Source organism: Antechinus flavipes, chromosome 1 (genome assembly GCF_016432865.1).
Source record: "Antechinus flavipes isolate AdamAnt ecotype Samford, QLD, Australia chromosome 1, AdamAnt_v2, whole genome shotgun sequence".
Lineage (NCBI taxonomy): Eukaryota > Metazoa > Chordata > Mammalia > Dasyuromorphia > Dasyuridae > Antechinus > Antechinus flavipes.
Window position 1 is genome coordinate 169713134 of NC_067398.1, and position 27496 is coordinate 169740629.

Here is a 27496-nt window from a genome sequence, read left to right on the forward strand (position 1 = left end):
TGAAGAGGAGCCACAGTTTTCTTATATCACTGAAGCACTTACTGACTGTAAAAGCTACCAAAACAGTAGACAATATTATCAGATTAATAAAAGACAAGACACAGCATGGCCTAATGACTAGAGTGGTTTTTGGAGTTAGGAAAACACAGATTCAAATCCCACTTGTATTACTCACTATTTGTGAAAGCCAAGGGAAGATACTTGACCCCCTCACCCAAGTACCCTCAAAATACCTCCTTTAGGCTTGTCTACTAGATTATATATAAATTGTGATCTACATTGATGGATAACAGATAAGAAAATAAGGCACACCTATATATTCTATTTGATCATTGAAAATGAAATCAAACATACTTAAAGGTAGTTGGTATACCAGTGGGTAGAGTACTATACCTAGAGTCAGAATGATTTGAGTTCAAATCCAGAGTCAGACACTTGCTAGTTATGTGATCCTGGGGAAGGCAAATCGTTTAACCTGTTTGCCTTAGTTTCTTCAGATGCAAAATAGAATTAATAATAACATCTTCAGTAGGGCTGTTTAGCACCTCATTATCAAATAACATAATGTTTTGAAAGAGTGCTTAATGTAATACCTAGAATACAATAAGTACTATATAAATGGCTATTTCTCTCCCCCTTTTACTTTCCCTCTCAACAACTGTTCTAGAAGAACATTTTTTTTTTTTAGCAAATTTTAATTTCTGTTGCCAAAGGAGGATAATGTCTATATTGATTTTAGTATATTTGGAATGGATTTTTATTGAAATTAATCAATTGAAATCAAATCAATACTGCCTTGAAGGGCAGTATAATTGATCTTTACTTCCATATCTATACAATTTGATTTATGAAAAATAAATGAACCAAAAATAATGTGTAGTCAATAGTAATAGTCATTCATGTTCAGACAACTTGTGCATTCTTACAAATGTATTTAATTACAACTGCTTCAAAAGTATCCTAGATTTTCAAAGGTTTTATTGTAAGTTTGAAGACTAGACAAGGTCATACTATCATTCTACATGATTTAAGTATATACAAAACATCTGAATATTACACAGCTTGAAAGGTTGCAAAAGTCATGTGTCTCAGGTACCTCTGTGCTTACTGAAACATCAGAAGCCAGAACTGAATATTAGAATTCATAATTTGTTATCTAGCAAAGATACACTCATTAGTACCCTTGGGTCTTCAGAGTTCACACTAATCTGTATGTGATCATTCCAAAAGAGAAAGTCAATATAAAGATCAAAACCAGAAGCTGTGACAAAAGATTTATTAGGACATAGATAAAACCAGTGTGTTTATGTGTGTGTGTGTGAGTGTGTGTGTGTGTTTTAGAATTTCCAGACCAGTGCATTAACATATCTTAAATCCTAGAAATTCTAAATCTAGACCTTTCTGTGTGTTCTGCCTATTCATATTTAACTGGCTTAATGTGAAGTTGAAATCCAATATTTTTGCTCCAGTTCAGGATCATTAAACAATTGATACAAAAGTTAAGGACGTTTTCACATTTTCCCACCTTTCCAAATATAGAAACTCCAGTATTGCCAGCAAATAAGAAAAAGGCAGGTGACATATAAGTCACATTTACTCTTAGTATCAGTGAAGAAATACAAAAGCAAGATAACAGAATGCCTTCCAACATATTACTGAGTTTACAATTGCAACTTTACCAATGTTTTCCAAACTGATAGGAAAAAATAGTATCACTAGAAAAAAAACCCAATATAGTATCTGATGGCATCAAAAGTGATGTTTTTTTCTCCATAAATCACTACAAAGCATTAATCTTAACATCTTGAGCTCTCTCTTCAGGCTCATAAGGATGAAGCTATGAAACACAATCCATAAAAGAGATAGGTAATAAATATAGTGAGAAAGGAATTAGGTTATTGAATTTGATAGGAAAAGGACTTTAGTCTTGACATTTCGTTGTGTTTTTCATGAACCAAGAAATTTTATGAGCAAAAGAACTTAAATAAAAAATACACTTCAACTGGAAAATAACATAAATGAGTAACCTAATAATTGAGGAAATAGAATCCTAAATTTTGAAGGCTAATAGGAAAAAATTACCAATGAAATATTTTAAAAAAAGCTTTATCATTAGAGCCTAAAGTGATCTTTTTTGAGGCAGTTGGTCAGTGACCAACTTCTGTGATCTCTTTCTTGTTCCATTGGGGAAAATGCCACTATGATTGACTTTCTCTTTTAAATTGTTCACTATGATTGAAGACCACTTTGTATATACATCATTAAGGAATGCTGTTAACACACTTAAGAGACAAGACAGTAACAGTCTAGTGGCTTTTATTATGTAGCACAAATGAAATGAAAAAAAAAAAAAACAACCTAAAAATTTAATGTTGTTGCACAGGACTGTAACATTTTGTACATATACATTATTTTCTTTTTTTTTTTCCTTTTATAGGACCCTTAAATTAAATCTTTGAAAATCCTATGTCTAAGCCTTAGAAAATAAATACTAATACAAATACACTTTGAAGGATCAATACTTTTGTAGTGACATCTCTGTTTCTTTAGAATATGTTTCCCTTTAAAAAAAAATTCAAGTAACTTGAGAGATTTTGGAAAACAAAACCTCCATTTTCTGTATCAAATTGTTTCCAAAATTGTTTATAAATGTCTTTAGGGTTCCTAAAATGCAATAATATATAGAACTGGATTTCTGTTTTGAAAAAAAGGGAGACTTTTGTCTTTAGGGATGTTCCCCCCTGCTCCAACTGAGGCTTGTGAAATGTGTTTTCTCTTAGGAACATCAGTTTCCAATCTCAGTGATATTTTATTTATTTTGGAGTGCTGTAAACAATATATAAGTCAAGCACTTTGGGCAAAATTATGCAGCCTCTATTAAAATAAACATATTGAAGAGTAGAATTATTAATTTGGGGTCCCTGATTATTTTTTAAAAAATATTTTGAGCAATTTGAACAAATTGTGTTGTATGAATGTAATGAAATATAATTGTGCTATAAGAAATGAGGAAAATGACAGTTTTAAAGAGACATTGACAAACATGTATGGACTGATGCAAAATAAAGTAAGCAGAACTAGGAGAACAATTTCTACTGTAACATGAATATTATAAAAAATGAATGATTTTGAAATTCTTGTGAACTCTAACTAACTAAATGATTATAATTCCAGAGAATTGATAAAGATGGATACATCTTTAGACTAATAAGAAGAATAACAGATTTATCTTGGGGAATGAACAATGTAAGAATATGTTGGCCTATGTTTTGTTGACTGTAATTGTGAGAGAGGAGTTCCTTCCTTCTTTTCTTCCTCTTGCAAGTTGATAGAAAGAGGTAGGAGGGGAAATGAATGCTTGTAATTGAAAAAAATAAAAATTTGATAATTATTTCAATATAATTGATTTACTTTGCAATACTATGCATTTTATTTTATACATTTAAAAGCATTATGCTGAGAAAGGGAGATTCTAGTCTTTTTTTTTTTTTAATCTATCAAAGTGAGTCATGACAGACTAATAAAGTTAAGAAACCTATAGTAGGATAATATCAAACTGAGTTTGTAATTATACTGCTAACATTTAAAAAAAAAACAAATGTGATAATTGGGGAAAATGTAGACTTTAAGGAGTGCAAGGGCACTTTTAAAATTTTCCTTTAATAACTATATTGCCAAATGACAGCATGGTTGGGGTTATTTATTTGTGGCATTTTTGTAGTTATGGCTTCCCTTCAGAATAAAGCAATGGATATTTCTGGGATTTTGAGAGGGTCTCATATTAAGTTCTTTACCATATGTATATATATATATATATATATCAAATAAAATGAGATTTAATCGGAAAAATTTAGATCTATTAAGGCCATGCACTAATGAGAGAAAACTGAATGGTATTATGTGGGAGAGAAACTTCAAGAGTTTTATAAATAGATGAAGAATAGAATTGGAAGGTAGTTTTTAATATCACCAATGAACGCATACTACAGATTCCCCCCCCCCAAAAAAAAAAGTGCAATAAATACTGACAATGGTTGGTTGGCATAAGGAAACAATTAAGTTATTTTAAAAAGGGGAAAAAGAACAAAACAAAACTTGTTGCTAATTTGCAGTCTTCTTTTTTTTTAATTTTTTACAAGTAGGAGGCTAGTTTCAACTTTACCTCCACAATGAGGCAACCAGAACATTCTGCCTTCTGTGTCAAAAAAAAAAAAAAAAAGAAAAAGAAAAAAAAAGACACTACTCTCTTTTCCTAACATATTTCAACCAGTGCGAACAACTCCAAAGATTATGAGAAAAGTGATTCTACAGTGTGAGGAAATTAGTACATGAAAAGATCTAAAGGGAAAAAAAAAAAAAAAACAAGTTGAATCATTTAAAGGGCAGGCTTTAGAAAAGACAATGAGCAGCCTACCATAAATTGAGCACTTTTTTCATGAAAAAACAAAACAAAACATTCAGTTTCCTACAGGTTTTGCACAGTTTATTCTATGGAAATATATTTTCAGGATATAGAGAGCAAGAATTTCCAAGCACTTCTGGGCCTTCTTAGTCCTCCTCAGTGCAGCCCAACAGCTCTGACCGCAAGGTGATCCTGCCATACCAGGACCAAGGAAGGATCCTTATGTGCCGTGCATAGATGGGAGGGTCAATGACGTTTTTTCGATGTGTGTCATTATCAAAATTGCCCTGGAAAACCTAGGAAGGAAGAGTGAAGAATATTAATAATACTTGTCTTTTTTATATCCATTGAGAAGAGAGATAGGAAGGAAGGCATTCAAAGGTTTTTTCAAAAAACAAACACTCTCTGAGAAATATAAACAATGCAAAGAAAGCATTTCTATACTTTAAAAAAATCTTTTATTTCATATACCTGTACTAGAAGATACGTAATTCAATAAAAATACTGTGACCTGAAAAATGGATGCTACTTGGAAGGATCTTGATGTTTTATAGCAATTGTGGGGTTTCAAGAGAAAAATCCTTGGTTACTTTTCATTTACATTGAGGGATCAAAAGTATACTTTGAGATCACAAAGAAACTCCATCTGACTGAGGGATGAATGAACTTCCTGCTTAATAAATAGTGAGACAGAAAACCAGCATCCCATATTTTAAATTACTACCAAGTGATCAAACAGTAGGATATATGAAAGCCCTCCATTATTCATTTTTGTGATTCCCTATAAAGATATGAAGTTAGTAAATTCCAAGTTCAATATGACATATTTAATGAAATTGCAAGTTATCTATGTATCTACTTCCATAAAAGTAGTTTGAGTCACAGATTTGTCCATGCTGATAATATGGCCAAATATTATGTTCTTTCTCCTCTTACAAACACAGTGGCAGAGCATTGTGTTAAAATTGTTTCTTCTTTTCAGTTTGCTTATAAATATTTGGGAGAAAATATTGAAGTACAACAAATCTTCCACTCTTCAAATGCCCTAAGTAGTAGAGTCACATGGTCACTGATTAGAGTTACCATTAATATAGGAATAGGGATAGAAATTTTGATTTTACATATATATATATATGTATATATATTTTTTACATAAATATACAAATTCCCTGTAACCAAAGAAGAACTAGAGATCATTATTGATCACAAAATAGAAAAATTTGATTATATCAAGTTAAAAAGTTTTTGTAAAAACAAAACTAATGCAGACAAGATTAGAAGGGAAGCAATAAACTGGGAAAACATTTTTACAATCAAAGATTCTGATAAAGACCTCATTTCCAAAATATATAGAGAATTAACTCTAATTTATAAGAAATCAAGTCATTCTCCAATTGATAAATGGTCAAAGGATATGAATAGACAATTTTTGAATGAAATGGAAACTGTTTCGAACCATATGAAAAAAATGCTCCAAATCATTATTGATCAGAAAAATGCAAATTAAGACAACTCTGAGATACCGCTACACACCCCTCAAATTGACTAGGATGACAGGAAAAGATAATGATAAATGTTGGACAGAATGTGGGAAAACTGGGACACTGATGCATTGTTGGTGGAGTTGTGAACGCATCCAACCATTCTGGAGAGCAATTTGGAACTATGCTCAAAAAGTTATCAAACTGTCTATACCCTTTGATTTATCAGTGTTACTTCTGGGCTTATATCCCAAAGAGATCTTAAAGAAGGGAAAGGGACCCATTTGTGCAAAAATGTTTGTGGCAGCCCTTTTTGTAGTGGCTAGAAACTGGAAATTGAATGGATGCCCCTCAATTGGAGAATGGCTGAATAAACTGTAGTATATGAATGTTATGAAATATTATTGTTCTGTAAGAAATGACCAGGAGGATGATTCCAGAAAGGCCTGGAGAGACTTACATGAACTGATGCTGAGTGAGATGAGCAGAACCAGGAGATCATTATATATTTCAACAACAATACTATATGAGGATCTATTCTGATGGACATGACTCTTTTCAACAATGAGATGAACCAAATCAGTTCCAATTGTTCAATAATGAAGAGAACCAGCTATATCCAGTGAAAGAACTATGGGAAATGAGGGTGGACCACAACATAGCATTTCCACTCCTTCTCTTTTTGTCCGCTTACATCTTTGTTTTCCTTCTCAGATTATTTTTACCTTATTTCTAAATCCAATTTTTCTGGTGCAACAAGATAACTGTATAAATATGTATACATATTTTGTATTTAACATATACTTTAACATATTTAACATGTATTGGTCTATCTGCCATTTAGGGGAGGAGGTGGAGAGAAGGAGGATTAATGTTGGAACAGAAGGTTTTGCAAGGGTGAATGCTAAAAAATTACCCATGCATATGTCTTGTAAATAAAAAGCTATAATAATAAAAAAGAAAAAAAAAATATATACAAATTCCCTGATGAAAAAAACTTCCCCCTCAATGCAGATTGGTATCTTCTCTGAAACTTATAGTATTAGTTGCCTAAGGCACTGAAAGAGGCTAAATTGCATGAAGAATTATCACTGATTGTGTGTTTGATATATTCTGTGCATGAGATGTGAGACAGCTTGCCACACAATGTTTCTCCTGGGACACATAAAACACAGTGAAGTATAAACATGGACACAGAGAGAAATCCATTCAAGTAACACCACAGGGATATACTGCTGTAAAATGACAAGGTTTCACCTGGATTTCTTGGTTTTCTTCCTATCAATGCATATAGCTCTACAGAGCCAGTTGAAGAACCAGTTTGGGAACCTTAGTTCTAAAGCCTAGCCTCTATTTGTACATGCTTCCTAAGAACAAGTTTATAGTGAAAGAGAATCTGAAATCTTACTGATACTATTGGTGTTGACTGCTGCCTTTCTGCTCCTCCATTTCAGTTTTCCTGTCTCATAATGCTAAATACTATTAAAGCAAAAAAAAAAAAAAAAAAAAAAAGCATATATCATATAGAGCAAACAGTAGAGCATGGAATAGGTGAAAAAAGTATTTCCCTTTTATATTTTCATGTATAGGAAGCAGAGAAGCTTATCTTTGGTATTCCAATTTGAATTGTAATACCTTGGCTCTATTTTTGAATTTAACTTGTCTCAGGAAATGTGATCTTTACATTTTCTACAGTTGTTTTAGGCTGATTATTTGGTCCTTAACTCTGACATGTTTGAAGAAAAAAATCTTCAAAACTTACAAACTTCAATTTGTTAAGTACTTGATAGCTGCAGGAAGGTTTTTATTTTTCTTGTTTAGAATCAAGGATTGACTAATAGGAGACCTGACAGTAAAAGTCTGGGGGGAAGAAAGCAACCCCAACACCATATAGTAGAAAATGAAATGAAATGTATTGCTTCATGAGGACTGAAATGAAAGGTAAAAGATAAGAAATAATGCCCTTTAGAAGGAGTTAGTTCAGTCACACATGAGCAATAAAGGTGCTCTGGAAGCAGTAAAAATAAAATAAAATAAAAAGATACTCTGCTTCAAAGCATAAGATGTTGGTGGCACTGATTAATATTAGGCACAGAAAAGACAGGGCAACTTCACTGTAAGTTGGTGAGAAAAATCTACTTTCAATAGATGGTGAAAGTAAAAGATCACATTGTATCTGATATGGAGAACACATTTTAATGTGACATAAAAACTTATCCCCAAAGTCACTTTGTGAATTAATATTTTCTGAATATAATAATAATGAACTCTGGTAAGTGTAGAATCTTTTCTTTCTCTTATGGGAATTAAAATCCCTGAAATAGTGCTCTTGAGGTAGAAGATGGGAGCAAGTACAAGAGGAAAAACAAGGAAAGAAAATGAGGAAAAAGAAGAAAAATAAAGAGAAGAGGAGGGGAGAAGAAAAAGAGAAAGGAGAGTAGAAGAGAAAAAAGAGGACAATGAGAAGGAGAAAGAAAGAAAGACAAAAAAGTCTCATTAAGTCAAAGTAACTTTGATTATATAGGCACACAATATAATATTTCACCTACGGAAACACAAATATAAAATCTCCAAAGATATTGCCTTTGCAACAATGGAGAATAAGCTTTTTGGCTTCCTGCACACTCTCTGAAGCACAGTGTTGTTTTAAAAGGCTTAAGGGATTTTGTTGCCACCATTTGATAGTGAACTCTAAAATCTAATTTTGCTACATTGTTGTGGCAAGCATGGATAACTTTGGAAGTCCTGTTTTAGAGTCATAAACTTTTCTTGCAAAGTATGCAGTGTATCCAAATTTTTTATGTTGATCCCAGGAAGTGAAGAAAGAGTGTTAACAATTTCCATTTTAGACCACTAATCCCTAGCTTAGATTTCAAATAGGAATCATTAGTTCCTCAAGCATTACTTGAGTATAATTGACATAAAATAACTAATGGAGAACAAGTTTTGAGAATCAAAACTATAAGCAAACTGAAATATGAGAGAAACTTACTACATTCTCATTTCAGGGTATGAAGTTTGGAGATATAGTTCAATTTCCCCCCATAGATTTAAACAAGTTAGATTGAACATAGCATAGGAGCTACAATTTATATCTAAGATAGTCAAATACTACCAAGATCATAACAATGAAACTAGAAACAGATTTATTCTCATCTCCATGTAACCAGGAAAAGAGGCAAGTATGAGAATATAGATTTTCAAAAATGTTATCATGCATGTGTAGGCAAATGGGTTGCACATGTGGTGCCTTCCTGGCTATATATCACTAGGGAAACACTGCTGATAATGCCATCACTATTCATCACTTGGAAGAAGATTGCTAAGTCAGAATTTTTTGCAGTGACTTCAGAGAACATACTTTAAAAGGTGTACAACCATATACGTTATAAAACAATAAGCATTTAAATTCAGTTGAATTTCTGAAAAAAACTGAGGAGGTATAAACTCTAATCCACAAGCAAAAATCTGTTGCATGTGAGCGTCTTTTACAAAAAAGTACACAGATGTTTCAAATTGGAGAGAAGTCTATTAGCTAATTATCTGGTGACAAGTTAATTGATGAATTAAAATATGATACTGCTTTTACTTCCAACATATGGAACTTGAGGAAACCTGTGTTTTGGATATGTACCATAATTGATACCTTAAAAAGAGAGGTATAAGTTAAGAGTAAGGATTAGTAGAATGCCTTGTTATCTTCTTTTGCTAGAAAAATGATTGATTAGTTTTCTTGGCTCATATGTTCTCTCATATTAAGAAGAATGTATGTCAAAAACTTGTAAAGATTTAACTTTCAGCATGTGAGAGCAAATTATGTTATTAATCTGGAAATCACATTCTTTTCTTGGACATCAGTGGAACATGATGGTGTAATCCAAACAATCCACATGATATTAAGCATCATTAGATAGGATATTAAAACCAGTTATTAGTATGCTTATAGGTAAAGGATGAAATAACTTCTAGAGCTATCGAAGAAGCAGTAGTTTTGGAATCAAATATAAGTAGCAGAGACCAGTCTTTGCCACTTATCCCCTGTGTGGTTTTCAACAATTTATTTAATTGAGTCTTGGTTTGCTCCTATGTATTATTAATCAAAGTTATGGTTTCATTCAGATATATATTCTCTTGACAATATTTGGCCAATCAATGTTTAAAAAAAACTGTTTAGCTGGCCTATACATATTTTTCATATGAACTTTAATTTTCTTTTTCATGCTGGGAGTGTGAGCAGAGTTGGAGAAAATAAATGCATAATGATTGGAAAAAAATAACTGGAAAACAAAACAAGAGATATTATATTATGTTTATGTATATATACGCATATTCACACACACACACACACACACATACACACACACATACATATCCAGAAACTAGTATAATATAGTAGTGCCACATGATCCTAAAAGAATGGTGACAAATTCTAAAACTCAGAATTAGCTGTGGCTGATGAGAAAAGCAAAAGAAATCTACAGTTTTTAAAGATTTATTGGATAAACAATAAATAATAGTGGTATTGTTGGGTCAGGGGATAAGAAGGGTAGGATGTGAAAGGAAAAGGCAAATTTTCTCAATCCTTATTGTGCTTGCCTAGGTAGTATTAGAGTATTTCCATTTCCTTGTTTAATTCTAGGCACTACCATTTAGCACAGTGCCTAGCACATGGTATGGATGAGATTATTAACTGACTATATCTCAGATACTGAAAGAATTTGCACATAGGATTGTGGGATCATAGTTATATTTGAAAGATCATGGAGAATAAGAGATAACCAAAGACTATAACACTGTACATATTTTCTTGATTTTCAGAATAGGGAAGATAATGGAGTTTCCATTGGCCAATGAGATTGACTTTAAATCCTGGGGAAAGACTTGAATAAATATTTTCAAAAGCGGGGAATGCTCAGAAAAGTGAAAAATATTTATGAAGAGTTAGCATGGCTAACTCTTGAAGAACTTGGGCCTAGGTTGCTAAATATTTTTTTTTAATAAATGATTGGGATAAGAAATATAGATGGTAGTTCATCAAGTGTGTATATATTAAGAAGATAGGAAAGAGATATAATACACTTGATAGACTCAAGATGTAAAAACAACAAGAAAAGCTAGAACATTGGACTGAATCTAATAATATGTTCTTAAATAAGGAGAAGTATCAAGGCATACACTTAAAAAAAAAATACCTCACATACAAAATAGGTGAAGTATGGTTAGATAGCCATTTGCCTTAATTAATTTCAGAAGATTAAAGTACTATATGCTTCATAGCAGTAATCAGTGTGTAATTATGGTAGGCAAAAGGTTAATACTATCGGATAATATTAGGGGAGGTATGATTTCCAGGCGGAATCATATTGTAGATAAAACAACGCTTTGGGAATTGTTCTGCCATTTGCTATCTGTATGACTCCGTGTAAATCATCCAATTTCTTTGTTTTTGGATAATTCTGAAGGTCTCTTTCAAAACTAAGAGTCTATGACTTCTATTTATTTGAACTGTGTACTTGTCCATTTCAGGGGAAAATTGGGAGTAGGAATCTTTCTAACATCCTTCTTGGATGCAAAGAAACAATTCAGTCAATTTTATGTGTCCTCTGTTGGTTCTTTATCAGTCTTTGTGTGAAGGTGTTTTTGAGCAACTAGAATTTTATAAATGTAAGCATAATTTTTTTCTGGTTTGCAAAAATGGTTTTTAAAGATTCTGATTTGGATTTCACCACAGTTCCATTTTGCAAAATCAAGCAACTATGATGGATTGTGGGAATTTTCTGTTTCATAATACTATGTCAACATTCATATATGTTGAGACAACTATTATTGAATGTTTTACCCAACAATCACCTTTGAAATGGCTTTTATTCAATTATTTCAGAACAAATTCCAATCAATCTCATAAATTCAGGAACCACCTATTTGACATATTCAGAAACTCTCTATTATCTTATTCCTCTATTTTCTTCACTGGGTTTTCTTATGCAGCTGCATAATACAGGTGGTTTCCTAAAAATGATCTTTAGATTTTTTTCCCCTTCCTTACTTATATCCCTTGCTAGAAAATCAAATGAATGCCCACTGCTTAACACTTATTTCTAAATTGATGACTTTCCATCTATACCACAGCTCTGCCATCTCACAAGTTCCTATACTATATTTATAACTATGTGCTAGATATTTCCGCCTAAACATCCTGGTAGATTTAAAATTGAACTAATCATGGTATCATATTGTACCATCTTAGTAAAATCAGTTTTTGCTTACCACTAATCGACTGAGTAAAAGTATTTTTCCCAGTTGGAAAAAAAGGACTGAAGGATGTTTGGAGGCAGAAATTGGGAACTTTGGAATTTCATGAAGAGAAGATGTGGACACCAGGGAAATGGTCAGACAAATGCAGGTGAAATGAATGTAAATCATGAAAAATTGGATTCTTTTTTGGACTCACTGACCTACTGGTTAAAGAATGGTCTTCTATTACATTCAACTCTTTAGCTATCTTCAGGACCTTTTGATTTTATGCATTCTTTATTACCCCCAATTTATTAATCACAGTGATTTTCAGAATCCAGACAAGGCCGACTCAGATATCATATTGATAAACCCTTTTATTTGAAGATGAAATCAAAGAATCTTGCACTGCTGGGACTCCACATAGGTTTAGCCAAAATTTCTATCATTCTTAAATTCACTTATCACAACTTTAGGAACAGTTTAACCACACATACTTCTTTCATTAATATCAGTATCATGAGGCTATACTTTCATTCTCAAGGGGGAAAATGGGGAAGGAAAGGAATCACTAAAATTTTGCTTATTTTCATGCTATCCAGAGTTATTCTTCAGTTATGAATTAATAGATAAATAGTTGATAGTGATTTTAAGAATTCCTTAAGACAAATCAGTGGAAAAAATTATATATAATGTATATATATACATATATATGTATATATATACATATATACATATATGTATATATATATGAAGATAAAGATATTTGAATTTAAATTCATGGCATCTCTTAATAATGTAAACTTGAATTTTAACAATTATATTAGAATTAAAAGGTAAATTGTTATTTTTATATACATATTTTTGTTTTATAAACAAATTTTTTGAAATGTGTTTAATGGAAAAGATAAAGTCAATCTGCAATAAATGGAAAAGTCATCTCGATATGATCAGGTTTTTTAGTTTACTGTTAAAAAATATACTGCAGCTATTTATTCACACATCACATTGATTCCCTGAATAACCTTTGACTAATGATATTTCTGAGGCACATTGTTCTTTCCCATACAAAACAGGAATAAAATTTGTTTAGACTGCCTTTTAGAATTTCACAACAATCATCAAATGATATATTGCATGTGAAGGCAGTCTCATTATTGAAGGTAAAGTCTCATTATTGTTCATGTTAATATTATTATCATCCTTACTATTACTACTATACCACTACTACTGAAAGGAATAAGGAATGGCCAAGGAACACCTTTGCAATGTCATGTAGTGACAAGAGTTCTATGGGAAGAATCCCAATATTTCATGTAAATTTCCCATAAGGATTTCAAAAGAGGATATAGATGAGAGTTACACAGGATGGGCAGCTATTGACAGGTTTTAATTGGTACCATTGAACAAGACTCAGAATTGATAACATAGACCTAAAAAAGTAGTGAATGGCTGGAAATCATTGTTTGTAATGTAATGGTGCAGAATGTAAATGACTACTGTATATTATAAAGAGCACAAGAATATATTAGCTGTTCAAAGAGGAAATTAAATGTATATTCAAGCAAATTATCATTGATTTCCATTAAGAAAATCTTTGATTAGCAGTCTTTATATGATGTGACTGAAGTATTAAAACTGGTTTTGATGTGTAACTTGTGGAAATCATTCTTATTAGCTTATTGTCACATCTAATAAGTACTTATTTCTATGAAGCCCACATTAATTCAATAGTATCTCTGAAATTTTATTTAGATTCCAGAAAAAATAATCTAGATATGTAAATTCAATCTCCTCTTAATGATAAAATATGTACTTCTTAATCCAAAGAAAAATGTTTTATTGAACAAATACGTGGCAGTTAAGTTGTGTTTGCCCCAATGAATATTATTGTGCAGAGGGAAGAACTGCTGAAAGGTTCTTAGAGGGCACCAAGTTTGTGGGAGAGAATTGATATGCTGTTGACTGATTTAGATTATGAAGCATATCCAGTGGAAATTAGAATTAAATGTAAAATTAGGGAACAAAAAAGAGTTTTAAGAAATGGAATGGGAAAAATAATGGAGGCCAGTAAGATGCATGTGGGCAATGTGTAGCATGAGTTATTGAATTCATTGGATTATTATTTTTTTTCTATTATTCTGTTACATGGAATAGTGTTTTTAGGTATGGAATATGCCCAAAATAAAAGAGTACTTGAATTTTAGCTGAACCTCTTGCACATACTGGTTCTATGTCTAAGGATGAAATTCTCTAAGCAAGGATTTAAGGTTACATTTTACAGAAAGGTTTGCTCATTTACAAAAATGGAGAAAGTTTTATACTGGACCACTTTCTACGGTTTCAGAAAAAAACCACAGTTCCAGACAATGAATGTCCTTTTCAAAATGTGAATATGTTCATTTGGTAATGGGTGTCTATGTTAATCTTGTCCACTTGAGCTGACAATGGAGTCTAAAAAATATTCTATTTGAATGAAAGACCTATTATTACTTCTAATTATCTATACATTAACAATAATTAAAGCATGACCTTGAAATTTAATTTGCTTTCAATGGACTTTCCCTGGAGAATTTAGAACTATAAAGATCTATTTTCATCTCATCTTTCCTCACTTGGTTCACTATTATAGAGTATTGACCACAGCTACAAATAGATACTTGGCTTTTTTAAGGCAAAACCTCTGACCAAAGGCATTGTGAATAAACAAACAACATCATCTAAACATGAATTCTGGCTATTATTTCACTAATTACACTTTCTAGGAGAATTTACCAATATACCAAAATCATATGACTAATTCACAGTATTTGAATATATCCTCTGTAACCCCCACTGGAACATTATCAGTATTATTATATGTCAAAACTAGAAGATATGATACATAAAGCAGAATCTACTATTAAACTAAATTTGTAATATTTCAAGAGCACCTTTTTCTCTTGGGCTCTCTATTCTTCATTAAGAAATTCATTTTAAGGAAAATAGCATATGTATGCACAAAACATCTGTAATTATTAATAGATTATAATAATTAGCATCCACAATAGCAGTCTTTTTTTCTTCTGCAAATAGAATGCTGGATTTTTGATAATATCTCAAAGAGTCTCAGAGTTAGCTACTACCCTCTAGGCCATGTAGTTCAACACATACCAATTCCTAAAAACATCAACAAAAAGAACAACTATTCATTACAAAAACAAAACTGAAAGCTATCATGGAATATTTCTTCTACCTGGACAGCATCCTGATTAGAAGCAAGAAAATGATGAATTCTCATTGCAGAGCAGTTGAAGCAATAAAATGACCAACAGAGGAGTTAGAAACAGGCAAACATTACTGGGTATAAGTCACACTTGAGGATACTAACTTAAAATATAAGTATAAGGGCTTCCTGTGAGAAAAGATTGCAAATATACAAGCTCTACTGAAATACATAGACTGCATCTGTTAAAAAAATATACATAACTAGCACATAATTAGCCAAATGAAATAAGGTCTTGATTTCAACTCCAACATGATGCATTGTATTTCTCTCTCTGTATGTCCCATCTATTGCTTTATTTTTAATCATAGATTTTTTTGGTTCCAAGATAATTTAAAAAGAAGTTGATTGAATATTTTAGTCCCACCTCTGATGCATATTGGTTGTATGACTTTGGGCAACTTCTCAATTCAATTTTCTAAGTGACATATATACAAAAATACACATATACCTTCCACTTGATGAAATTTAGTCTATTGTTATGGATCAATTCACATTCTATTTTCACTCATGCTAACATTATAGTTCTGTTTGTATCCTCTCCATTTCAAGTTATATCTTTTCCAAAATGTGTATTACTAGAAGAGAGAGAAAGATACACCGAGAGATAGAGATGTGGGTAAGGGGAGGAAAAGAGGCAAGGGGAGATAGAAAAAGGGGAAAGAAGGGAGATTTCAGCTTTTCAAATGTTATTCCAAAAAAGAAAGACAAAGCTATACCCAGGCCAAGTGCTATGACTCCAAATAGTCTTTTTTGGTGTCCCATTAAGAGGGTCCCATTAAGGACTAGAAAACTATAATTCCAACAAGCCATTTACATTAAAAAGATAGCTCTCTTCACAATTTTGGTTCTCCCACTCTTCATATACTACAATTATGACTATGACTACTACTACTATTACTACTACTCCTGTTTACCAGATTCCCACTCCTTAGGCTACAAGGTAATAAGTACTTCTCCGTTCTTTTCATTTCACAGCTAATGAAAGGAGGCAGAGAGAAAGAAGAGTGAAAGGACTGTCTTCCCCCCTCCCTCTTTTTCTCTTCATGACTTTACCATCCTATTTCTAGTGAAATCCAAGAACTATCCTTTTTTAATGGTCTTAATTGCTGTTCTTCAGTTCTTCCTTAAGAGATAAGCTTGTATTTACTGCCGATACTTCATGGTTCTCTCATTTAAGTGTGATGCATCAAGTTTTCATTGAATAGGTGAACTTTAATTAAACAGGTGTTAGAAATAATGTAGTATAGAATGATCTGGAAAAGAGATCTTTTCTATGACCTCCAGGGATAGGGAAACTCTCTGCTTCCACTTTGGGCAATATTTATCAGAATGCTATTTTTTTCTGTATATTTAGTTTAAAATTGATTCTCTGGAATTTTCAATTTGTTCCAAGTTTTATTCTCCAGACCGAGTCAACCTCCCATTTGCCAGCCTTCAAATACTTGAAAAGAGATCAGATCTCCATTAGCACTTTTCTTCTTGTGGCTAAATAAATCAGTTTTTTTTTTTTTTAATGATCCTCATATGCCATGGTGTCAAACATTTTACCACCCTTATTGACTTCTCTGCTAACACTCACATTTGAAAATATCCTTAATATTTGGCAGACCATTTGCCACAGAAAGAGGAAGGTTATGTGGTATTGGAAAATGTCTGCTCCATCTTTTCCAGAAACCTACTTTTCTCAACTAATCGCACTACTTTTTTTCTGACATCACATATTCTGATTAAATTCATAATAGATGCTCAATCAAACAACTATGATGGAACAAGGCATTATCTATCTTATAGTTAACTAAGCACCAAAGGAACTTTAAAATTTCAGAGCCATCATATTGAACTATCTCAAATAGTCCTTCTTTAATTAGAGTTTAATTAATAGATTTAGAGCTTCAAAGAATTTCAAGGGTTACAGAGTCCAATCCCTTAATTTCAAATATAAAGAAACCTAGTATCAGAGAAATTAAAGATTTTTCTAAAATCACTAGATTGTAGATGAGACAGAATTTTAATTCCGAGTCTCTGACTTGAGAAACAGTTTTCTTTCCATTGTATCATGCGTCTTTCTATGGTAAGAAATACTAAAATTGGATTGGGATACTTTCAAAGAATAATAATGTACTTGTCTGCTCTTCTTCAGTGTATCTATCCAATGTTTCTTCAAATATGCTCCAAATATTTTCTTTAATGCCTCTTATTCTGCTCACTGTATCATATTTCTAGTTAAAACTGAGGAGGTAGATGCCATTTCTACAAAAGAATAAAAATTAATGTTTAGATATGCATGTCATTACATGTTATAAATGTAATATTTTATTTATTTAATTAATTTTAATTCCTGAATTTGTCTATGTACAGAAAAATCTCCTTGAATATTTCTTATTAAAAATCTATCATTTGCCTTCTTGTGTTCCTTTCTTTCTATTTTTCTGTCTTCTCTCTATATGGTGTTACATTTGAAATCTCCTGAGAAGCTTGAGGTAAGTAGGATAAAGTAGCTCATTTTCTGAAGATTAAAGGGTTGTATGACATATATAAATAATTCTGTTCCAACACGTATTCTGGATATCAATTTTAGCTATACTCATTTTAAAATGTTGATTTGTCCCATAAGCCTTTTTCAAAGTTGAGATCCTTGTTGCTTCAGAGATTTCTTTCCTCTCTAAAATCCCTCATAGTCATTGAAGTTATATAAGGCTTCCATGTTAACTGTCCAAAGATATAAACTCCAAAGGTCCCATATAAAATGTGTTTGGTTTCTGATGAAAATATGAGGGAAAATGGGAACACAGTTCAGTGGACTTGAAGAGATCTTGTGGATGCAATAATGTTTCAATCACTTCATACTTTTAAAATGATTTTATGAGTTTTCAGAATGAGTAATATTCACATAGACATTAAAGTTTACTACTTTTTTGTGATCAGATTAAAATGGGAATCTTGGACTTCAAGGATTGCTGAATTTCACCAAAATATTTTATATTAGCTTTGTTTTCATTGTTAAACAAAGCTCTTAAGTAAAAAAAAAAAAATCATGTTTTGTAAGTCCCACCAGATTCTTTTTGATTATTGAACTTCCACCATTTCATTCCATGGTACTGATTGAACTGAAGAACAGAGGAGATGGGAGGATTAGTGAGGTTTTAGTAAAGATCTTTCTTTCATAGGTTGTAATTGCAAATCACGTTGAGGGTGAATCATGGTCAGAAAGTGGACAGATGAGCCTTGGAAGCTAAAAATCAGAGGCACAAGGAAGTTTCTGAAAGAAAAATAAGGTCAATATCAATAATAATTCTAAGCCTGACATAGTGCAAAGGAGACTGGGTATATGAATTAGAAGACTTAGATTTGAAATCCAGCTCTTTTATTTACTGCCTTCTACAAAAGCCTTTTCCCAATCTCCCTTATTTCTAATGCCTTCCTTGTTATCTGCAATTTATTCTGCATGTAACTTGTTTGAACAAAATTGTTTGTATATTGTTTCCCAATTACATGGGGTGTTTGTATGTGTGTGGGTGTGAATGTATAGATACATGTGCTTAAGAGAGAGAGAAGGTGGGAAGGGGGGAGAAGGAGAGAGAGAAAAAGAGAGGGGAGGGGACAGAAGATGAGAAAGAGAGAGAGAAAAAGACAGAGAGAAGGACAGAGACAAAGAGAAAGAGAGATACAGAAAGACAGAGATACAGAGACAGTGAAGAGAGAAAGACACACATGCACACACACAGAGCCAAAGAGAGAGAGAGTAAGAATTTTTTTTTTTTTTTGGTATGCTTAACACTTAGCACAATGCTTGGAATATGTAATTTTTCCTTGTAGTTCAGTCATGTCTGACTCTTCATGTCCCCATTTAGGCCTAACAGAGTGTTTAATAATTGCTATAATGTGTGTGATCCTGGACAAGGTACATTTTGACGTCCTTTTTTCTTTATTTATAAGTTGAGTGCCTGTGGCAAACTTAAGAGTGGGCCAACCTTGGAAGGCAAAGGATTTGGATTTAAATCCTATCTCTGACAATCCCTGTGACTATAGGTAAGTCACAACATCTCGGTGTCCTTAGACAGTGCTCTAAAGTTATATAATTTCTAAAAGTCGAGGTAAAAATCTCCCCTTTTATATCAGATTCTGTTTGTTTTTCTTCAGTGTGGTGATCTTTTTCTTCTCAAAAAGCAGCCAGGTGATAAAAGTTCAGATCTTTTATTATTTCAATATAGCCCGGTTAGCTTAGAGGCCTATCTCTCTGCTTGGTTCCAAGAGCTCTCTCCAAATGTCTTTAAATCCAAAGGTCTGGTCCTTCAGCCTCTGCCTCTGCTGTCTTCAGCCTCCAGCCAGCTCCAGTCTTAGCGTCTTCCTCTCTCCGAAGAACACTTCTGCCATCAGCCAGCCAAGTGGAAAATATTCTGACTTGCCTCGGAGAGAGGGCTTCTGGCGTAACTCTACTGAAATCTGACCGAGAGCTTCTGTCTGTTTCTTTATCCAAGAGGAGGAATTGTGGGATACGAGAGAGAGGGATTATGGGTTTTCTCCCATAGTGCTCTCTGGCCCAACGAGCTTCAAGGGAGGTGTGAACTCATTGAACTTCAATGAGTAAAGGTGTGAACACAAGCCTTGTATTAATTAATTCTACTTAGTACCTTGTTTCAGGTTCTGCCCAAAACATCTTCTTGTAAGATTAGATCAACTCTAATTAGTTAGCAGTTAGTAAGGATTCCAACATCTCCCCCTTTCTTTTGTTTTAAAACATAGGGGGTTTCTGAGGGTACACATAAATCCATCAATATGGGCCAGAACTTTGTAACCGATATACATGGTATACATAAATCCATCAATATGGGAGGCATTATACATAATTTACATAAGCACATAGCAATATAACACAGGCTAGTAGTAATGTAATAAATAACATGAATTATCCTGAAAATTTACACATGTCCATAAGTCCTAGAAACAGTCCAATAGGATTCCATTGTCCATTATTCATGTGCCAGAATCCAATAGTTCCTGTAACTCTGAAGTACTGCAAAAGGTCTCATCAACAATTTTTCATCTCAGGGAACCCAATGATTCTTGCTGGTTTTTCAAGAACTAAAACAGTTTCGTCTTGTGTTAGGAAACCCAATGACTCCTGAAGATTTTAAAAGTCTTTTTAACAGTCTCCTTGTCAGCCATTTGATTCTTTCTCCATTTGTGGAAATATAAGCAGATCCTCTTCCCCAAGCAGTTAATCTAATTCCCTTCTATTTACCAAATTTGGAATTTCTCCTTATCACCTGATAATTACATTGGAGCTGTTTGCACTGGATATTGCCTTGTCTTAAAAGGCCTGTATTCTTCCCACCTGTAATCCTGATTGCTTTTCTGTTGGTTGATGACATCAGAGTTCTGAATTTCTAAAGTCTCTCTGGGTGTAACCTCAGCTGCTATCATGCCCCCACCTGTCCTTTGATTGATACTTTGGAGCTGGGCCTTGCCTCTCCTTCCTCTGGGTCAATATACATTTAGAGGCCCAATGAAAGCCTCGGTTACATTTTGGACATGGGGTTTTGGTTTTCTCTCACCCTGTCTTCTCATTCTGTCTCCATTTCTACATTGAGCTCTCAATGTCCAACTTTTCCACAATGAAAACATCGACGAGTTTCTCTAGAATTCCTCTGCCAAGAAGGACCTTGTCTTTTCATGTTCATCATAGTCTGGGCATAATAAGCATTTGTGCCCACTGTGGCACAGCGTCTAATGATCTCCTCTAAAGAAGCATTTTTGTCTAGCCCCCATATAATTCTCTTGCAAACCTCATTGGCATTTTCCTTAGCCAAATGTCTAGTCATTATTTCTGTGGCAGCATTATCTCCAATGGTTCTTATTACAGCTGTTTGCAGACATCCCACAAAATCTGCAAAAGGTTCATTGGGACCTTGAAGAGAGGGCTTCTGGCTTAATTCTGCTGAAATCCCGACTTGTAGCTTCTTCCTCTGAAGAACTTTTTCGACTGGCCCATTGGCCTATTTATGCTCCTTCCAGAGAGAGGGATTGTGGGTTTTCTCCCATAGTGCTCTCTGGCCCAAAGGGCTTCAAGGGAGGTGTGAACTCATTGAACTTCAATGAGTAAAGGTGTGAACACAAGCCTTGTATTAATTAATTCTACTTAGTACCTTGTTTCAGGTTCTGCCCAAAACATCTTCTTGTAAGATTAGATCAACTCTAATTAGTTAGCAGTTAGTAAGGATTCCAACAGTTGATCATCTTCCATCTTTTCTTCCATATTTCTAGTGCTTAGCACAGTGCTTGATCTGATAATCATTAAGCCTGATAATGCTTAATGAATTTTGGGGACTTGACTTACTAATTTAAATCTTCTCATTTCAGTCATTTTTCAGTTACATACAATTCTTTTTCCCCCCATTTGAAAAAAAAAAATTGCAAAGCCATTGGAGTGGTTTGCCATCTACCATTTCATTCCTCTGCTCATTTTATAGATGAGGACATTAAAGCAAATAGGATTAAGTGATTTGCTCATTATCACACAGTTAATAAATATCTGAGACTATATTCGAACTCAAAAAGATGAGTCTTTCTCTCAGCCCAGCACTAAAATCACTGCCACCTAGATGTTACAATCTTAATATCAGAAACAATCTATTAAGAGTTGAAGTACCACCTTTAGCATGAAAGGGCTATAATGCCAGGTGTGTACCAGCATCAGTCTAAGAAAAATCATCTTAATTTGCTACATTCCCATTAATTTTTGATATATGTATGCTTTTTTATTCTAGGCTTTATATGTAGTCAGACAGTCTTGCCTCTTATTTCTTCCCATGTTCAGATAGCTTGAAAGTTTTGACCATTGGCACCCTGATTTTTCTCCAAGGAAAGAACAAAATTTGATATCCCTGGCCTAGCACACTTTAGGAAATCTTTTCTTATCATGTTTGAGAGTTATGATTTCCTAAACAACTTTTTGCACTATTTCTCAACCTTGCTTTTCCTGATAGGTGAGGGGTCATCTAATACAATAACATGTAAGTTGAACAATAGTATATAGTTAGCACTCATATAATAATTTAAGGTTTGCAAAGTATTTTACAAATATCTTATTTGATCCTTTCAACAACCAAGGGAGGTAGTTCAATCCTGTCCCCTGTTTTATAGATGATAAAAATAAGGCCGACAGTGGTCAAATAACTTGCCCAGAGCATGCAACTAGAAATTGTTGTCCAAATTGTCCAAAGTCAGATTTGAATTTGAGATTTTCTAATTCCAGGTTCAGTATTCTAATTTTAGAAAGAATTAACCAATGGGCATCCAGGGAGCAAGGAATGGTGGAAAGAGATTTTTCAGAATTAGGAAGCTGGAGGAGCCAAGGACAAGTTTCCTAAAAACTTTATTCTGGGCCACTTTGCTCACTTTTCACTGTGAACAAAATAATCAAAGAGGTACCTTTGTCCTGTCCATGCCTATTCAGAATACTGAGAAAAGACTGCAGATAGTATAATGTTAGTATTAATTTTTTACATTTTTGAATAATGCATAAGAGCAATTGCAAAAAAGAAAATTTCTTTTGGGAAAAGGGGAAATTGAATTTTTAAAATTTACAAAAAGAAGTTGCATGATTTTGAAAGTCAAAATGCCAGTATTTGAAGATTGACTAGGGCCATCAGAATGGATTTTTGTAAAATTTTCTCTGTATGCTTTTGAAAAACTGATATTCTTTAAATTTGATTTTTGAAACATAGTAATATTTCTTGTGGTATGCAAAATTTAGGATGAAGGCACTTCAAATATATAAACAAAGATAAGAAATGACCACTTTAGGTTTCATAAATCATTAAGAGAATCCTACAGCACCTGGTATTTCTAGGCAGTATCCCATCCAAGTACGAACCAGGCCCAATCCTGCTTAGTTTCTGAGATCATGTGTGTTCAGGATGGTATAGCCATAGCCATGTGACCTATATCCTAATTTTTTTTTTAATTTAAGGGAACTTTTCCATAAAAGAAAATGAGACTTTTCTATTGGATTATAGGCCTGAGCCATACATAGAAGAAGATCTTGGGACAAAGAGAAGCTTGGCTTTTGGCAGGTTAGAAATAGAACTTTTGGTCCTCCTTACTTCCTCTTACAATCCTTTATTTCTCTCAAGCCTCTGCTTAAGCATTGTTTTCTATATAGACCTTTTCTGTGATTTCCTTTATGTGCTAGTATCCTCCTCCAATTAACTTACATTTATTACATGTTTGTTGTATGTGATTATCTGTATGAACATGTCTACTTTGATAATGTAATCTCCTTGAGGATAGGGAATTTTATTTTATTTTACTTGTGGTCTTTATATTCCCCCCAAAACATCTTCTTGTAAGATTAGATCAACTCTAATTAGTTAGCAGTTAGTAAGGATTCCAACAGTTGATCATCTTCCATCTTTTCTTCCATATTTCTAGTGCTTAGCACAGTGCTTGATCTGATAATCATTAAGCCTGATAATGCTTAATGAATTTTGGGGACTTGACTTACTAATTTAAATCTTCTCATTTCAGTCATTTTTCAGTTACATACAATTCTTTTTCCCCCCATTTGAAAAAAAAAAATTGCAAAGCCATTGGAGTGGTTTGCCATCTACCATTTCATTCCTCTGCTCATTTTATAGATGAGGACATTAAAGCAAATAGGATTAAGTGATTTGCTCATTATCACACAGTTAATAAATATCTGAGACTATATTCGAACTCAAAAAGATGAGTCTTTCTCTCAGCCCAGCACTAAAATCACTGCCACCTAGATGTTACAATCTTAATATCAGAAACAATCTATTAAGAGTTGAAGTACCACCTTTAGCATGAAAGGGCTATAATGCCAGGTGTGTACCAGCATCAGTCTAAGAAAAATCATCTTAATTTGCTACATTCCCATTAATTTTTGATATATGTATGCTTTTTTATTCTAGGCTTTATATGTAGTCAGACAGTCTTGCCTCTTATTTCTTCCCATGTTCAGATAGCTTGAAAGTTTTGACCATTGGCACCCTGATTTTTCTCCAAGGAAAGAACAAAATTTGATATCCCTGGCCTAGCACACTTTAGGAAATCTTTTCTTATCATGTTTGAGAGTTATGATTTCCTAAACAACTTTTTGCACTATTTCTCAACCTTGCTTTTCCTGATAGGTGAGGGGTCATCTAATACAATAACATGTAAGTTGAACAATAGTATATAGTTAGCACTCATATAATAATTTAAGGTTTGCAAAGTATTTTACAAATATCTTATTTGATCCTTTCAACAACCAAGGGAGGTAGTTCAATCCTGTCCCCTGTTTTATAGATGATAAAAATAAGGCCGACAGTGGTCAAATAACTTGCCCAGAGCATGCAACTAGAAATTGTTGTCCAAATTGTCCAAAGTCAGATTTGAATTTGAGATTTTCTAATTCCAGGTTCAGTATTCTAATTTTAGAAAGAATTAACCAATGGGCATCCAGGGAGCAAGGAATGGTGGAAAGAGATTTTTCAGAATTAGGAAGCTGGAGGAGCCAAGGACAAGTTTCCTAAAAACTTTATTCTGGGCCACTTTGCTCACTTTTCACTGTGAACAAAATAATCAAAGAGGTACCTTTGTCCTGTCCATGCCTATTCAGAATACTGAGAAAAGACTGCAGATAGTATAATGTTAGTATTAATTTTTTACATTTTTGAATAATGCATAAGAGCAATTGCAAAAAAGAAAATTTCTTTTGGGAAAAGGGGAAATTGAATTTTTAAAATTTACAAAAAGAAGTTGCATGATTTTGAAAGTCAAAATGCCAGTATTTGAAGATTGACTAGGGCCATCAGAATGGATTTTTGTAAAATTTTCTCTGTATGCTTTTGAAAAACTGATATTCTTTAAATTTGATTTTTGAAACATAGTAATATTTCTTGTGGTATGCAAAATTTAGGATGAAGGCACTTCAAATATATAAACAAAGATAAGAAATGACCACTTTAGGTTTCATAAATCATTAAGAGAATCCTACAGCACCTGGTATTTCTAGGCAGTATCCCATCCAAGTACGAACCAGGCCCAATCCTGCTTAGTTTCTGAGATCATGTGTGTTCAGGATGGTATAGCCATAGCCATGTGACCTATATCCTAATTTTTTTTTTAATGTTCGGTTACATATACATAGTCAATTTTGTGAATGTTTCACACAAATCTGAGGAAAGGGTCTACTCCTGTATATTCATATTCAATTTTCTCCAGAGGTGTTTCATATTTAATTTTTCTAAAAAGCTATTCATAAAATTCTACATTTAGAAAAAATCTAATATCTATTTATAAAATTCATATAAAATTCTAACTTTTTATGTATTTTAAAGGTAGAATTATCTAGTTCTGAGAAGCAGAAAGTTGAGGTCCCCTTTTTATTACCTATTTACTCCTATAACTTAGTTAATTTTTCTTTTAAAATTTTGATGCATACATGTTTATTATTGATACCATTTGGTACATATATGTTTAATATTGATGTTCCTTCTTATTCTATGGTACCTTTTAGAAAAAAAAATGTAGTTTCCCAGTTTTAATTAGGTCTAATGGTTGCTTTGTCTGAGATCAAGGTTGCTACTTTGGATTACTTTATTTCAACTGAAGAATAATAGATTCTACTCAAGTCCCTTATTTTACACACTGTATTTCTTTATGTTTCAACTGTTTCTTTTAAATAAAAAATTGTTGAATTCTGATTTTTTTTTTCTTGAGGCAATTGGGGTTAAGTGACTTGCCCACAGATAGAAAGTGTTAAATATCTGAGGCCAGATTTGAAATAATAAATCTAAGTCTTTCTGATTCCAAATCCAGTGTTCTATACACTGTATAATTTAGCCAACCAAGTGGTCCTAATTAGCATACTAATTTTTCGACATTTCCTCCAACATTTTTCAGTTTACTGAAAAAAATTAGATTAGCATTTAGCTAATCTAATCCGAATGAAGTATTACCTCAGTATTGTTTTAATTTGCATTTCTCTAATCAAGTGATTTAGAGTATTTTTTAAATATGACTATAGATTAGCTTTGATTTCTTCTTCTGAAAACTGACTATTTATATATTTTGAACATTTTTTGAAATAGGGATTTATTCATATTATGATAATATCCAGTCTTCTATATAGTTGAGAAAAGAGGATTTTATCATAGAAACTTACTGTAAAATTCTCATCCTGTATCATTTCCTTCTTTCTAATTTTGGTTACATTGGTTTTGTTTGTGCAAAAACTTTTTAAATTTCATGTAATCAAAATTATTCATTTTATTTTCTGTGATTCTATTTCTTGTGTTATAAATTCTTCCATAAATTTGACAAATTTTCCATGCTCCCCTAATTTGTTTAAGATAATATTATGTGTCAAAATCATATACTTCTTTTTGACCTTATCTTAGCATACAGTGTGAGGGATTGGTCTATATTTAGTTTCTGCCTATCTTCTAGTTGTCCCAACAATAATTCTTTTTTTGTTGTTGTTGTTGTTGTTGTTGTTAGTGACTGCTTTTTCATTATTTATTTATTTGTTTGTTGGGGTTAGTAACTTCTTGTCTCAAAATTTTGGATTTCACTTTTCAACTTTATTACTTTTTACTTTGATTTTTCATGATTTTTATTTGGTGCTTAGTTGGAGATTTTAAATTTGCACTTTTGATATTTTTAATTGCATACCTAATTCATTGATCTACTTTTTTTCTGCTTTATTGACACAAGCATTTTTAAATATACAAAATTTCCCCTAAGTATTGCTTTGGCTGCATCCTATACATTTGCTTATGTTGTCTCATTTTTGTCACTCAATTTAATAAAATTATTAATCGTTTCTATGATTTCTTCTTTGACCCACTCTTTTTTTAAGCATTAGATAATTTATATTTTAATTAATTTTAATGTATGTTTCCTTGGTCATTTATTGAATGAAATCTGTGTTTGGTTGTTTTTTTGTTTTTTTTTTTTTAATGTTCGGTTACATATACATAGTCAATTTTGTGAATGTTTCACACAAATCTGAGGAAAGGGTCTACTCCTGTATATTCATATTCAATTTTCTCCAGAGGTGTTTCATATTTAATTTTTCTAAAAAGCTATTCATAAAATTCT

General features: G+C 32.7%; 1 protein-coding gene across 2 annotated transcripts in view; it reads right to left on the reverse strand.

The window, feature by feature from the left end:
• Positions 1-912: 912 nt before the first annotated feature.
• Positions 913-27496, reverse strand: part of EDIL3 (EGF like repeats and discoidin domains 3) — a 634428-nt gene continuing 607844 nt past the window's right edge. For both annotated transcript variants that reach the window (XM_051993052.1, XM_051993062.1), the window contains one exon: positions 913-4698. In XM_051993052.1, the coding sequence (XP_051849012.1) occupies positions 4549-4698 (150 nt within the window). In that variant the 3' untranslated portion in view covers positions 913-4548. The remainder of the gene's footprint in view (positions 4699-27496) is intronic.